General features: G+C 46.0%; 1 protein-coding gene across 1 annotated transcript in view; it reads right to left on the bottom strand.

The window, feature by feature from the left end:
* Positions 1-15159, bottom strand: part of LOC147693350 (transient receptor potential cation channel subfamily M member 2-like) — a 1918272-nt gene that overhangs the window by 1174528 nt on the left and 728585 nt on the right. Inside the window, exon 14 of the mRNA XM_086933680.1 lies at positions 5169-5265. Within this exon, the coding sequence (XP_086789806.1) occupies positions 5169-5265 (97 nt within the window). The remainder of the gene's footprint in view (positions 1-5168; positions 5266-15159) is intronic.

Consider the following 15159-nt stretch of genomic DNA (forward strand, 5'->3'; position numbering starts at 1 on the left):
GAGACGGAGCGGCGAGCACGAGGAGAGGTGGAGAAGATCTGTATACCACACCCTTCTGGGCCAATCCAGGGCAATCAATATAACTTTGGCCCGGTCCTGGCGAATCTTCCTCAGAACCCGAGGAATCAAGGGTATGTGAGGAAACGCGTAAAGGAGTTGCGAGTCCCAACTCAACTGAAACGCGTCCCCCAGTGCTCCTTGCATCGGAAACTGAAGGCTGCAGAATGACGGGCAGTGAGCATTCTAGTGAGTGGCAAACAGGTCCACCTGAGGTGTTCCCCACGTCCGGAAGACGTGACGAACCACTTCTGGGTGAAGCCTCCACTCGTGGTCGGCCGAGAACTGCCGACTGAGATTGTCTACACGTACGTTCAGAACCCCGGCCAGATGATTTGCCATTAGACAAATCTGATGATCCTGAACTCAGTACCAGAGACGCAGAGCCTCTCTGCAGAGACACCGCAACCCTACTCCTCCCTGCTTGTTGACATACCACATCGCGGTGGTGTTGTCCATCAGGACTTGAACCGACCGAAAGCGAAGGGAAGGGAGGAAGGCCTTGAGTGCCAAACGTATGGCCTGCAATTCCAGAAGGTTGATGTGAAGCAACCTTTCCTCTGGAGACCAAAGACCCTTGATCTCCAGATCCCCCAGATGAGCACCCCACCCGAGAGTGGATGCATCCGTGATCACTGTGGCCACCGATGGAGGCAGTTGAAAAGGCTTTCCTTGAGACAGATTGCCTTCCACACCCCACCAAGACAGATCTGCGCAGTTTCTCTGGAGATCCTCACTGACTCCCTGAGATCCCCGTTGTGCTGATACCACTGCCTGCGGAGGCACCACTGGAGTGCCCTCATGTGCCAGCGTGCATGGTTGACCAACAGAATGCAAGAAGCCATAAGACCGAGCAGACGAAGGACCTTCGGGACTGGAACGACCGCTCCATTGTAAAACAAGGGTATCATTTCCTGTATGTCGCGAATCCTTTGAGGAGGAGGGAATGCATGACACACAGTTGTGTCCAGTACCGCACCTATGAACAGGTTGCGCTGGGAGGGCACCAGGTGAGACTTGGGTACATTGATCGAAAAACCCAACCTGTGCAACAACTGAGTTGTTTCTTGTAGATGATGGAGCACCTTCTCCGGCGACTCTGCTTTGATCAGCCAGTCGTCCAGATAGGGGAACACTGGAATCCCCGACCTTCTGAGATGCGCAGCCACCACTGTCATCACCTTGGTGAAGACTTGAGGCGCAGTAGTAAGTCCAAACGGGAGGACCGCAAACTGGTAGTGTTGCGAACCCACCGTAAAACGGAGATACTTCCTGTGCGACTTCTGGATCGGAATTTAAAAATAGGCATTCTGCAAGTCGATCGACACCATCCAGTCTTCTTCCAACAGCGCCTGAAGTACCTGCGCAAGAGTGAGCATCTTGAACTTGTTAAGAACTCAGGGTCACCAGGTGCCACCCTATAGCGTCTCGCCACTGTTCTAGACACTGCAGGAGCAGGCAAAGGCTTTTTCCAGACTTCCAATATCGGTTCAGTGAGAGCCTCAGTGAGCGGGAGAGTCGGCTCAACAACAGAAGAAGGTGAATGCAGAACCTTAGTAAGGATGTTCGATTTAAACTCCATAGAAGGCAAAGTTAAGTTCAGCAAATTTGCAGTCTTTTTAATCACAACATGGTATGGAACCACATCCTTAGAGGGTGCATCAGAAACTGCAGGCAATCCCCATTCAGGCAAAAATTCCAATCCACTTGCACTATGCAGCTCCTCAAAATAATCTTCCTGATCCTGAAGTTCACCTTCCTCCACTTCAGGATCCTCATATTCCTTCTCTTCCAAGAGACGCTGAGCTCTACACCTCGACCACTCCAACCAAATCGAAGTCGTCGGATCCGGTAGCGACTCCGACGGAGTCGGGGCCGACGTCGAGTGAGGAGCTGAAACAGCCGAAGAATGGGAAGCTGGAACCGGCCTCGAGTCTCGAATCTGATCCCGAAGTCGCTCCGGAGCCGGCGAAGCCGTGTGCGGAGTCGATGACCTCGGCGCACCGAACAAAGCCAAGGTGGATATGGCGTTGGCATGAATGGCATAAAAGGTGCCGGAGCGTAAGCTTGAGGGACACCCAGGTTGTACGACAATGGACCCATGGGACCAGCCGGTGCACCAGTGGGGTACATTGCTTTCGCATACACGCCATACATAGCTTTAAGGAAATACGAGGGGTCCTGTCCAGGACCAGGAAACGGAGGGTACAAACCCACTGGCTGCTCCGTAGGAGGCTGCACTGGAATCGGTTCTTCTTGACCCTCCTGTTCCTCTCGATGAAGCACCGGAGGCGCCAAAGCCTGAGGTTCTTCAACGTCTTCTTCCTCATGCGCAGAAGACAGACACTGATCCGGTCCCGGATCTGGAGATGGCGTTCGAGACTGAAAATGCAAGGCTTCAGCTTCAGGCTCACGAGATGGCGAGGGAGACATAAAGTCCTTATGATGCTTACGAGATGAAGACCTCTTCTTCGAGTCCGACTCCCTGCCGGAAGGGTGCCTCGAGCTATGCTTCTTCCTCTTATGTTTTTTCTTTGAGGAACTCGAAGCATGTCCCAAAGCCGACTTCGACCCCGACTGCGATCTCGACCTCTATCTCGACCTCGTCCTCGTCTTCGACTTCGACTTCGATTTCGGCTTCGACCTCGAGCGTCTAGATCTTGACCTCGAAGACCTCTTGGCATCCTTCCCTTTTACCTTGGCCAGAAGGAGTTTAGCCTCTCGCTCAAGCAGAGCCTTCGGGTTCATCTTAGAACAGGATCGACAGCCTCCGACATCGTGGTCCGAGCCCAGACACCACAACCAATCATTATGAGGATCGGTAATGGACATCATCCTGGCACACGATCCACACTCCTTAAAACCTGTCTTCTTCAACAACGTCTTCGATGAAAGACAACAGCTCGAAAAAGATACAGAAACACACAAATAGCAAAAAAGTTACTAGCCGCAACACAAGAGATCCCAAGAAACCGTTTGCGTTGACGACGCGGAAAAAAGGGAAGTGATGTCATCACGCCGACGTAGGCCTAATAAGGGGTAGGTGACGTGAGCCGTAGTCGCGCGCGATGCTGTGCTCCTGTGACGTCGTCCACGGCAGCATGCTACAAAAGAGTCTTCCGAACGTTGCTGACGCAGGGGGATATTCACAAGGGGAGGAATCCACTGGCAGATGTATCTATCAGAAAATTGTGTGCCGTAGGAGTGCATTTGATCCAACTGCGCTGCGCACACTAGTGAATAGGTTCGGGGTGAGGGAGGAGCAGCAGTTAGGCTCCGTAATACACATTGATGCCGCTCATTTGCAACTAGCAGTACATGTCAGACAGGAATCACAAAGTCAAACATATCACACACCAATGAACCAGTGACCCTGCCCACACATCATGCAGAACCAATTATGTCACAGGTGATCAAGAATACACACTCTGTGCTTGGATCATAATACCTCTCTGAGCCCCGATCACCCAGGCCCAGAGGCAGAACAATGCGGCCCAAAAACGCACCAGGGGCATTGTGGAACGTAAATTTGGAGTTTTGAAGTCACTTTCAGGTGCCTGGACGTCACAGGTGGAAGGCTCCTGTACAGCCCAGACATCGTGTGCAAGATGATCGTTGCATGTCCTGTGTTGCACAACATATGTGCACGCAGCAATGCCCCATGGATACAAGTGCCAGATGCACCGGACGATGATGATGAAGATGAGGCATGTGAACCACACCCCACTGCAGCCGCATCAGGAATAGCTCTTAGAAACACCATCATTGACAATTTTTTCACATGAGCATGTCACATTGTGATAGTCCTTAGCAATCATGGGACAGTACAAAATGACCACAGGCACAGCATGTGCAAATATATGCAATCCAAAAAACATTCCCTGTGTGAATGTCACTCATCTGTACAAGCACATCACTCAGACAAGTGTGAGTGTGAAATGTAGTGCTAACAATGTTATGATGTGTTCATGGATGGTGGGTCCGTCACCTCTGTGCAGAGAGGCTGTTTAGAGTGTCACGTATCTGAACTGCCAGTTTTGTGTGTCACAGTTAGTAGGGAATCCCACTCTGCGGTATTTCACATATGTCCCAAATCATTCCATTTTGGCTGTCATTTGTGACCTACAGGTGACAACAGGGCTTCTTTTGAGTCGATATGTACCACCATGATGCAGGGATGCCCCCTGTGATTCAAGTCCCACAACATGGGCAACATGTACCTAAGTCAGGAGTCACTGCCCCTACATTCATCCGCTCTTTCATAGTTAATTGATCATGGACATGACACGTCTATGTGCAGGAGAGGGTTGCTTGTCCTTCTGCAATGTGAAGGGGAGATGCGGTTTCACAGTGTGTTCCATGCATGTTTCAACATTGGCGCAGTTTACATGCAGACTGCATGTCAATGTACATTGTGACTGTGAGGAGATGCCTACTTGATGTGGGACAATGGTAATTTTCTCTACGTCACAAATGTGGGGTTGTGCTGGTACATTGTCATTTGACAGTTTTTTTACCCTGCTTTTATGGTGCATTTTCCCACATGACGCGTGGGAATTGCAGCCTATTGCTGGTTATCGCTGAATTTTGCATCGCAATTGGCCTCATCACTACTATTTTTGCGTTCGTTATTCACGTTTTTTCGGCGTCGAGTTCATTTTAACACGGTCATTTAACACTTTATCGTGGGACTACGGCATGGTACCTTCGTGTTGAGAATACCATGTTAACACAGAGTTATGTTCCCGCGATACACTGCGATGTGAAGAGTTGTGTTAAGCTAATTCTGCGATGGTTATCAAACATTCTTGAGAATATGCCCCTCGGTATTGTTATTATACCTGTCACATGCCACGTGCTATATGGTATATCTTGTGGCTCATTGGACTAATGCACCCATTCCAGAAACCTGTGTTTGACTTCATGGCTGTAGGGTCAAATCCTGGTGAGTTCACTTAGTCTTTTCTCCTCATGAGGTCAATAAAAGGAGTACCCCTGGGTTGGGTAATATTAAACACTTGTTATTCAGCAACAAGAAACGCCAATGTGTAACTGTTGTTATGTTAGATGTTCTAGTAGATGTTTAGTGTAGAGGTGAAGCCTTTACTAACCTTTCAGGAGGGCCATAGCAACATCCAGGTCCTGCATCCTGTCTTTGTTCTCTCTGAAGATGGTGAGTAGGTGGCTCATGCGCATAATGTCCTGGATCTGGAAAATAAGGCAAACATCTTGGAATAATCCTTAATGTGCACTTCATCAAAGACTGAGAAGATCAGCCATCAATAACAGAAGGGTTTTAAAGGAGTAATTGATAATCAAGAGATATCCCATTCACACCATATATTATGACAATGTTCCTGCCTCGATGACTCACGCCTGGGGGCAGTGGCACAGAGAAACAGCCGTCAACATCTTGCTGGAGTAGTAAGGTGGCCACATGAAATTTACATGCTGAGCATGGTGTCAACATAATTCTGTAAGGAGTGAGTGCTATATCATTGCATTACAGACATTGTAAACATATATTTCCAGGCAGCGAGCACCATCGAGGTACACAATGAACATGTCCAGGAAGTGCTGCGGACCTGGAGCTCATTACTCTGAGGTTTTTCACCCTGGAAAGTGCCCCCTTCAGTGATATGGCAGTATGAGTGAATTGAAAGGCCCTAGAGACATAGCAGTTGGAGACTGTTTGCTCTGACACTCGCCCGGGCCACAAATTCACTTTTTGCAATCAGGTTTTAATTTTTTTATCTTTTCCAGGAGAGGAAATGGGTCTCAGTTAGGAAGTTGCCTTGGTTTTTGCGGAGAAAACAGGTTGCTGTTCTCTCTAGGGAATGTTAAGGTTGATTGTATTATTGAATATAGAGGACATGAATCTCATTGAACAGCAATATTGTGAAATAAACATTGAAAGGGTAAATGCATACATGCATTACCTACAGGCGGTCGCCAGTAGGTATATATAGTTAGGACCTAGTTTCCATAGGAAATCCGCAACATTCTATTGGGAATAACTTTGGCGCCGGTTGATGAATCTCCGCGAATTTCTCAAAGAAGATGGCCCGCTCCGCTCCGCTCCTTCCCTGAAAGTTTTGGGGGAATTCGTCAAGAGGGGGCTGAGAAAAAAGGGGGGGTCCCAAAACGTGTTTTCCCCATGTTATTTTCCATAGGTCTATTAGACACGGCTACAGCCCGAACCGCTGAACGGAATTACACCAAACTTGGCAAAATGGTATCTATGGAAGGAAATACAAGTTACCGGTAAGTATGGTTAGAATTACTTTTCAGGATCACTACTGGGCTCAAAGAAGCAGCACTGAGGTCACTCCTGATAACAGGTGACTAAATCGGAATTCATAGTTCTGCTGATTTTATAGAAATTTTTGAATGTTTCAAAAATTGACACTTAGAAACTTTTCTGGTGAAAAGCACACAATGGATTCCTATGGAAGGAAATACAAGTTACTGGTAAGTTCGCTTAGAATTACTTTTCAGGGTCAATGCTGGGCTAAAAGATGCAGCACTGGCTTCTCTCCTGATAACAGGTGAGTAAATCGGAATTCGTAGTTCGGCTGATTTCAGAGGAATATTTGTACGTTTCAAAACTCGACACTTAGAAACTTTTCTGGTGAAAACCAGACAATGGATTCCTATCAAAGGAAATACAAGTTACTGGTAAGTTCGCTTAGAATTACTTTTCAGGGTCAGTGCTGGGCTAAAAGATGCAGCACTGGCTTTTCTCCTGATAACAGGTGAGTAAATCGGAATTTGTAGTTCAGCTGATTTTAGAGGAATATTTATACGTTTCAAAATTCGACACTTAGAAACTTTTCTGCTGAAAACCACACAATGGATTCCTATGGAAGGAAATACAAGTTACTTGTAAGTACGCTTAGAATTACTTTTCAGGTTCAGTGCTGGGCTAAAAGATGCAGCACTGAGTTCTCTCCTGATAACAGGTGAGTAAATCGGAATTCGTAGTTCGACTGATTTTAGAGGAATATTTGTACAATGGTGAAGGAAGTGGGTGGGGCCTGCAGTGACATGTGTGGAAACATGCCCTGTAGCGCGTTTTAAGTCGGGGAATTAATTCCTCTTCAATGCTGCGGTCCCGTGGGGGCCAACTAACCCACCAGGTACCTCCAGTATGCGCCAGGGAGCTGCGTTGCAGAGAGGTATTCAGAGGCCACGCCCCTTTTTACAACACTTTGCAACACAGCTCAGTGGTGCTTAATGGAGGTACCTGGTGGGCTAGTTGACTCCTAGGAGACTTCTGGATTGAAGAGGAACTGATTTCCCAACTTAAAACACACCACAGGGCATGTTTGCACACATATCACCTTGGGCCCCGCCCCCTACCTTCACCATTGTGCAAATGGGCACCGTGGTGTGTTTTAAGTTGGGGGATTAAGTTCCCTTGAATCCTGAGGTCCCTTGGTGGCCATCTAGCCCACCAGGTACCTCCATTATGCACCAGGGAGCTGCGTTTCAGAGAGGTGTTCTGAGGCTACGCCCCTTTTTACACCTCCCTGCAACCCAGCTCTGTCCTCAGGCCCCGTCCCCTACCTTCACCACTGTGCAAACACAGCCCCCTGGCACATACTGGAGGTTCCTCGTGGGCTAGTTGGCCCCCAGGGACACCCAGTATTCAAGGGGAGTTTGTTTCCCCTCTGCAAATGGCACCAGGGACGCGTTTGCAGAGTGGTGCAAGGAGGAAGCAGGGCCTAGGGACAATTGTGTCTTTTTTTATTATTGAAAGGGGGGCTGCGTGCCCCACCTTCCTTTTACTTTTTTGGGACCTGGGGACCCCATCCCCCAGGGCCTGACCCCCAAATACACATTTTTGCAATTTTTCTTTTTACGGGAAGTGGGCAGCGTGGCCCCACTCCCGTGGCCAATTCTGGAACCCGGGGACCCCATCCCCCGGGGCATGGCCAAGTCATTTTTTTTATGGAGGAGGGCTGCCTAGCCCCACTCCTCAGGCCACTTCAAGGCCCCGGGGACCCCATCCCCGGGGCCAGCCTTTTTTTAATTTTTTTTTTTTTTTTTAATGCGGAGGGAGGCCGTGTGTCCCCCCTCCCAGGCCACTAGTAGCTCCGTGGACCCAATTCCCGCGGCGCTGGCCCTCATTGTTGGGGACCGTGGGGGGTTCCAAATCCACCCATGGTCCCGCCGGCTCCCCGCCTCCTGCGAGGGCCGGCATTGCTTTTCCATATGGGGAGCAGCTAACATGCTGCTACCCATATGGAAAAGCAATTTGCTTTCTTCATTGAAGCGAGACCAGGTTTCCCTGCTCTCGCTTCAATGAAGCAAAGCCGTTTGCAGTGGCAGGGTGGGAGCCCCATTGCAAACAGCAGTGTCCCGGGGGTGGGCACCATGGGACACTGCAGGAGCTGGCCCCGTGGGTGGCTGTCCCCAGGGCCATCGAGGCTCAAGGAGGGGGGTCACGTGACCCCCTCCCACATCTTTGAGAAGCCCCGGGGGTGGCGGTCCCCGGGGCTGGGGGGCCTGAGAGCACCCCACCCATTTGTTTGAAGCCCTGGGGGGGTGCGATCCCCGGTGCTGGGGGGGGCCCCGGTGAGCCCCCCGCATACATTAAATTCTTGCCCCGGGATGTGACGGTTCCCATGCTGGGGGGCCTGAGAGCCCCCCCACCGATTACAAAATAGCCCCGGGGATGGCAGTCCCCGGGGCTCCGGGAGTCCCATGAGCTCCCTGCATACATTATAATCGAACCCTGGGGGTAGCAATCCCCAGGGCTGGGGGTCTGGGGGGGCCTGAGAGCCCCCCACCCATTTTGAAGAAGCCCCGGGGGTGGCGTTCCCTGGGGCTGCGGGGGGCCCCGTGAGCCCCCGCATATATTAAATTATAGCCCCGGGGTGGCGGTCCCCGGGGTAGTGTGGGGGATTGGGACCCCCCCACACTATTTTTTCAACATTGCCCCCGGGATTTGGCCCCCCTGGGGAAAAATTAACATATTTACTGCGTTTCTTTTTTTTATATATCACTAGGATGTGCGGAACCTACACGCATCCCGTGATTTTTAAAAAATATATTTTTTTTGGGGCCCTGAGCAGGCCTAGGGGGTCAGGGTGTGTCTACCCTGCCCCCTTTTCTCGTTTTGCAGCGTTTGTTTTGGGTTTTTTGTGCCTCGGCACAAGATGGCTGCCAACAATTTCTGATCTTGACTATTGACAGCCAATCAGCATGCAGCTTGCGCATGGCAGGGTGCGTGCAGGCTGCGCTTAGGGTATGCGAATAGATATGCGGATCCACCGCACCCATAGATATATAAATTACTTTAATTATCATTTTCTCAGGAACTACTGAACGGATTTACACCAAATAAGCAAAAGTCATGAGTCTGAACCAAGGAATACCTCTTTGCCAAATGTGGTGTAGTTCCGTTCAAAAGTTCGGGCTGTAGCTGCGGCTAAAGGTCCTATGGGAATTTGCAAGGGTAAAACACGTGTTGGGACCCCCTTTTGTCTCGGCCCGCTTGACCAATCACCCCCAAACTTTCAAGGAAGCAGAAGGTTCCAAAGGTATTCCAAATAGAATGTTGCGGATTTCCTATGGATAATAGGTCCTAACTACCGACTGCCAGTATAGTTGGAGATATCTCAAGTAACTATAACTCGAGCCAAAAGGCCACTATAACTTGCACCATGCATAATTTTCTCATCAATAATTTCACTGCAAATGTTGCTGTTATATTATCAGTGATTTCACGGAAGATGTCATTATTGATGTAATATGCGGGGTAATTAGCAGTGTATGGCGAGGCCACTAGTTATAGCTACTTAAAGTGGCGAATTATATTTATTTGAGATAACTATAATTGATGAATTTCCATGGCTTTGTGTTTGTACAATCTGTACCTAGTTATAACATCCTTATAACCTTTGTTTTTTCCAGTGAATGTCTTCATTTTGTAATGCTATTTCCTAGGTATGGTAGTGGTTTTGTAGGTCTGCGAGTGGGTGTAAGAGTGTGTGAAAAGGTGTGTGAGTGGGTGTATGAGTGGCTGTGTTGGGTCTGTGAGTGGGTGTAGTAATGGTTTTGTGGGTCCATGAGTGGGTATGGTAGTGGTTTTGTGTGTATGTGAATGGTGTTGGGCTGTGAATGGGTGAGTGAGTGGGTACGTGAATCGGTGTGTGAATGAATGAGTAGATGTGTGAGTAGGTGTGTGAGGGCCTGAGTGTGTCTGTGAGTGGGTGTGGTAGTGTTTTGTTCGTGTGTGAGTAGGTCTCCGAGTGACTGTGTTGGCCTGTTAGTCAGGTTGTAGTAGTTTTGTGTCTGCATAAATGGGTGTGTTTGTATGTGAGTGGCTGTGTGGGTATGTGAGTGGCTGCGGTAGTGGTTTTGTGGATCTGTGAGTGGATGTGTGTGAATGGATGTGTGTGTGTGAAAGGGTCTGTGAGTGGGTGAGTGAGTGGGTGAATGAGTGTGTGAATGGGTGTGAATGGCTGTGTGGGTCTGTGAGTGGGTGTATGTGTTTTTTTAATTGGGGTCTGGATCCACAGATCTACCTCGGATTCACACAGGGCAGTGCCAAGCACCTTGGTAGATCGCTGTCCCTCCTGTGGAACAAAACATTTTTTGGGGCTATTTCTTGCCCATGAAGTTTCCCACTAAATCAGTCCTAGAAATGTCAAGGTACCTCTACCCTGACCCTTCCTACCTGTTTTAACTTTTACATTTCTTCCTAGGAACCCAGCCCTGATACCTAAAATGGCAGCTACAGCTTCTCTCTCAGGTTGCGGCCAGCTTGTGGATCTGTGTCTTTAGATGCATAAATATTATTTATTTAGTAACTCAAAAACTCCTCTGCACTAAAATCAAGCTTTCTGTCATATTTGGTGCAATTCTGTTCAGCGGTTTGGACTGTACTTGTTTCTAAATACTCTCTAAATACTCTCTGGGGAATTGCAGGCCAAAATCACATTTTGGGACCTTTCCCATTTTCTTGGCCCCTGCTTGATGAATCACTCTTAAACTTTTCAGACAGCAGCTGAAGTGAGAGGCAAACTAATTTTAATTGTTTTTAAAGATTCATTAGATGATGCCAAAGTTATGAGCACAACAAAAACATATTGGCAGTTGGTAGTAGATAGTTATAGTTAGGACTTCTTTTCCATAGGGAAACCATTTTTTGACTTGCATATAACTTTGGCATCATTTGACCAATCTTTATTAAATTTCCCCCCAAAAAGTGACAAAGTAGATTCTGCGTGTCATGGAACGTTTGGGGTGGGGTTGATCCGTGCAGTGGGGACAGAGGAATAGTGGTGTGAAAAAAGTGTGTTAATTTCTATAGGAACGCATTGTCAAACATACAGCCCGAACCACTGGATGCAATGACACCAAATTTGGCAGAAAGGTAGATGTTGTTATGCAGATATTTTGTTATTTGGTGCAAATCTGTCCTGTAGTTTTTGATAAATTTAAGCTGCAAATTATAGATATATCTCTGTCCTCAGAAATGTTGTGATGGTGTCGTCATCAGTGATGTCACTGACCATGTCGTGAGTAATGTAATATGTGAGGTCATAAGCAATCCATTGCAGGGGAGCAAATTATAGTTAGCTCAGCTAACTATAACTGATGTTTCCTCTGGTTTTGTAAGAGTGAAATGTCAGCCTAACTATAACGTCCCTGTAATCTTAGTTTTCTTCAGTGAATTTCTAAGATTTTTTAAAATTCTATTTCCTAACCATAACGCCCCAGTAACCTTTGTTTTTGTCAGTGAATATATATATATATATATATATATATATATATATATATATATATATATATATATATATATATATATATTCACTGAAAAAACCATAGGTTTCACACAAGTTATAGTTAGGAATTAGCATTTAAAAAACCTATTAAATTCACTGAAAAAAACATAGGTTTCACACCAGTTATAGTTAGCTGGAAATTTTACTTGCATAAAACCATTGAAATTCTCACGTTAAAGTTAGTTGGACTCACTATAACTTGCGCGTGCAATGCACTGCTGATGGCGTCACATATTACATCACTCATGACATGGTCAGTGACATCACTCATGACGTCACTGAAGACGCGATCCAGTGAATGTGTGTCTTTCTGAAAAATAAATATGTTTTATATATGTATATGTAAAAGTAGAAGGAAGAATACATGTTTAAATAAGTGTTTACATGCATGTTTTTAAAAAAAAATTGATTGGTTAACTGGCTTATTAACCCTTTAGGTGCTGCGCACGTTCAGAGGCCGACAGCACCACTACCTCGGGAGTGCTGCCGTCGGCCGTTGAACGTTCGAATTGCACCTGCCCAATGGAACGTCCAGCACTGGAGCTGGACGTTCCATAGCAGCTATGAGGTTAAGTGCATCTTAGTGAATACATATATTAGTGAGTAATGTTTAAATATTTAAATATATGTATTAGTGTTTCACTTTGTGTATAAGTGGTTGCATGGGTTGGTGAGTAGCTACATGTGTATGTATATGGGTTATTAGATTTTTTTTAGTATCAGTATGAGTGTCTGTATGGTTTGGTGAGGGTATTACTTAGCACATAGATGCATGAATGACTGCCTCTCTGTTTTTATGTGTTTTGAAGACAGCATATGTGCAGGACTGTATGGGTGAATCAGTGTGTATATGTGTGTGTTAGTGAGTGAATGACTGTGTCACTAGTGTCTTTATCAGTAACTACATATGTTTTAATCTAGTATATGTGAATACAGATGTATATAAGTGAGTATATGTGAGAGTAAGAGATTGTAAGAGTTCCTTTTATAAATAAGTATGTGTTTCTATAAGTGATTGCTTAAGAGAGTAAATATGTGTAAGTTTCCTTAGAAGTAAGGTGGTAGTGTGTGTATAATTTATATGCAAATAAATGGATGTTCAATAATTTATTTGCATGTGTGAGTATGTGTATGAGTAACTTTTGGATGACTGTCGTTGTGTAACAGGATATATAGATGTATCACTATATATGATGAGTGAGTATATGTATGAGTGACTATATTGAACTGTTGGTGAATGAGTGGATGTGTATATACATGGTGGAATGCAAGGGTAAAAGCCCAGGCCAAAAATACAAAGTCTGACAAAAACAGGAAGACAGACACACCATAAGGAGAAAAGGGACTCAGAAGAAAATACTATATGATAAAGTAGAAAGTTTAATTACATTAATAAAAAAATTGATATGAACATATTCATTGATACATATAATTAAAATTGAAAGGATAAAAAAATGGATTTTTATAAAATAAGCTGTTACTCCAGAGAAATATACATAGGTCACAAAAATATTATCAACATAGTAATAATGCCCAAAAATTGTTGAGGATGCTGATTTCTGTCGACGTGTTTCGACACACCTTTTTGTGTCTTCCTCAGGACAATATCAGCAAAAAGCTCGGGTAGAGCTGGAAAAATCTTAAAAACAGGAAGCCAAGTGAATGAAGGCTTCGTTTAAGCACTATCAAATGCCGAGTTTATAAGGATCCAGGGATTCCTTAGTGTCATAAGTCCGGTGTATTTCTTGGTTATTTTAAAAACAAGTTTAATTCAGTTGATGCTGCACTGTCGCTCCGGACTGTTTGGAATTTTGACAGACACCCGAGAGCCAATCAGCTTTCCGCTCGCGTACTCGCGTAGCGCCCCGGTGCGCGTACCGGGGCGCGCTTATAGATATATATATTTTTTTGAACCTAAATTACTGAAAATCCACTGGAGCACATATCTTGAGATATAGCAAAGGCACATCGGGCTACCAGTCCCTACAATTTTGCCAAGTTTGGTGGAAATCCATTCAGCCGTTCGGGCTAAAAGTGAGTCCAACCGCCCTATGGAAATTAACATGGGGAAAGCAAGTTTTGGGACCCCCCTTTTATCTCGACCCCGCTTGACAAATCCCCCCAAATTTTCAGGGAAGGACCGGAGCCGAGCGGGCCATCTTCTTTGAGAAATTCAGCCAATTCCGTCCATCAACGCCAAAGTTATTCCCAATAGAATGTTGCAGATTTCCTATGGAAAACAATCCTAACTATAACTACCTAGTGGCGAACGCCAGTAGGTAATATATATATATATATATATATATATATATATATATATATATATATATATATATATATATATACCTACCTACTGGCAGTTGGCCGTAGGTAGTTATAGTTAGGACCTTGTTTCTCGTCAAAATGCGTTTATTCTTTTGCCAATATCTTTGGTGCCGTTTGACTAATCTTCGTAAAATAATAATAATGGTTCACTCAGGTCTGTTCCTGTCTTGAAAGTTTCAGGGTGATTTGTTGAGTGGGGGCAGAGAAAAAACGGGGTCCCAAAATGCGTTTTCTCCATGTTAATAGCCATAGGAAACTTTAGACAAAGCTACAGCCCGAACTGCTGAATAGAATTACATCAAAGTTCGCAAAAATGTAGCTCTTGGTTCAGAAAGCAACCTTTTTTTAAATGGTGTAATTCTGTTAAAAAAAAAATATTGGTATCTTGTGACCAAGGAGGATGCGCGAACCCTCCCGATTGCGAGCTTTGTTTTGATTGGCTGCCAACACTCCAAACCAAGAAGTTTTAGCAGCCATCTTCAGACTCTGTAAAACCAAGTAACAAGAAAAAATAGAGAAAAACATCAGAAAAAACAAGAAAAGGTGGCAGGATAGGAACAACCTGACCCCCTAGGCCTCAAAAAACATTTATTTTTCAAAACTGCAGGATTAGTGCTGGGCCTTTGGGAATGGGGTCCCCGGGGACTAAATTGACCTCAGGAGGGGGGTCCACGTGGCCCCCCTCTAAAATAAATTTAAAAAATCAGGCCAGGCCTTGGGGTTGGGGTCTCGAGGCAAAAAGAGGTCCAGGGAAGGGGGCACACGGCCCACCCTCCCATCAAAAATATATTTTTAAATAAACAAGGCCAGGCCCCGGGGATGGGGTTCCCGGGGCCAAAAATGGCTCAGGGAAGGGAGGCCCCCATCCCGTAATAAAATAATATATTTTTTTAAATGAGGCACAATACTTGGCTCATGGGTTCCCGGGTCCAAAAAAGGCCTCGGGAGTGAGGCCACACGGCCCCCTTCCGATTTCTTT

Source organism: Lissotriton vulgaris, chromosome 8, assembly GCF_964263255.1.
Source record: "Lissotriton vulgaris chromosome 8, aLisVul1.2, whole genome shotgun sequence".
Classification (NCBI taxonomy): Eukaryota; Metazoa; Chordata; class Amphibia; order Caudata; family Salamandridae; genus Lissotriton; species Lissotriton vulgaris.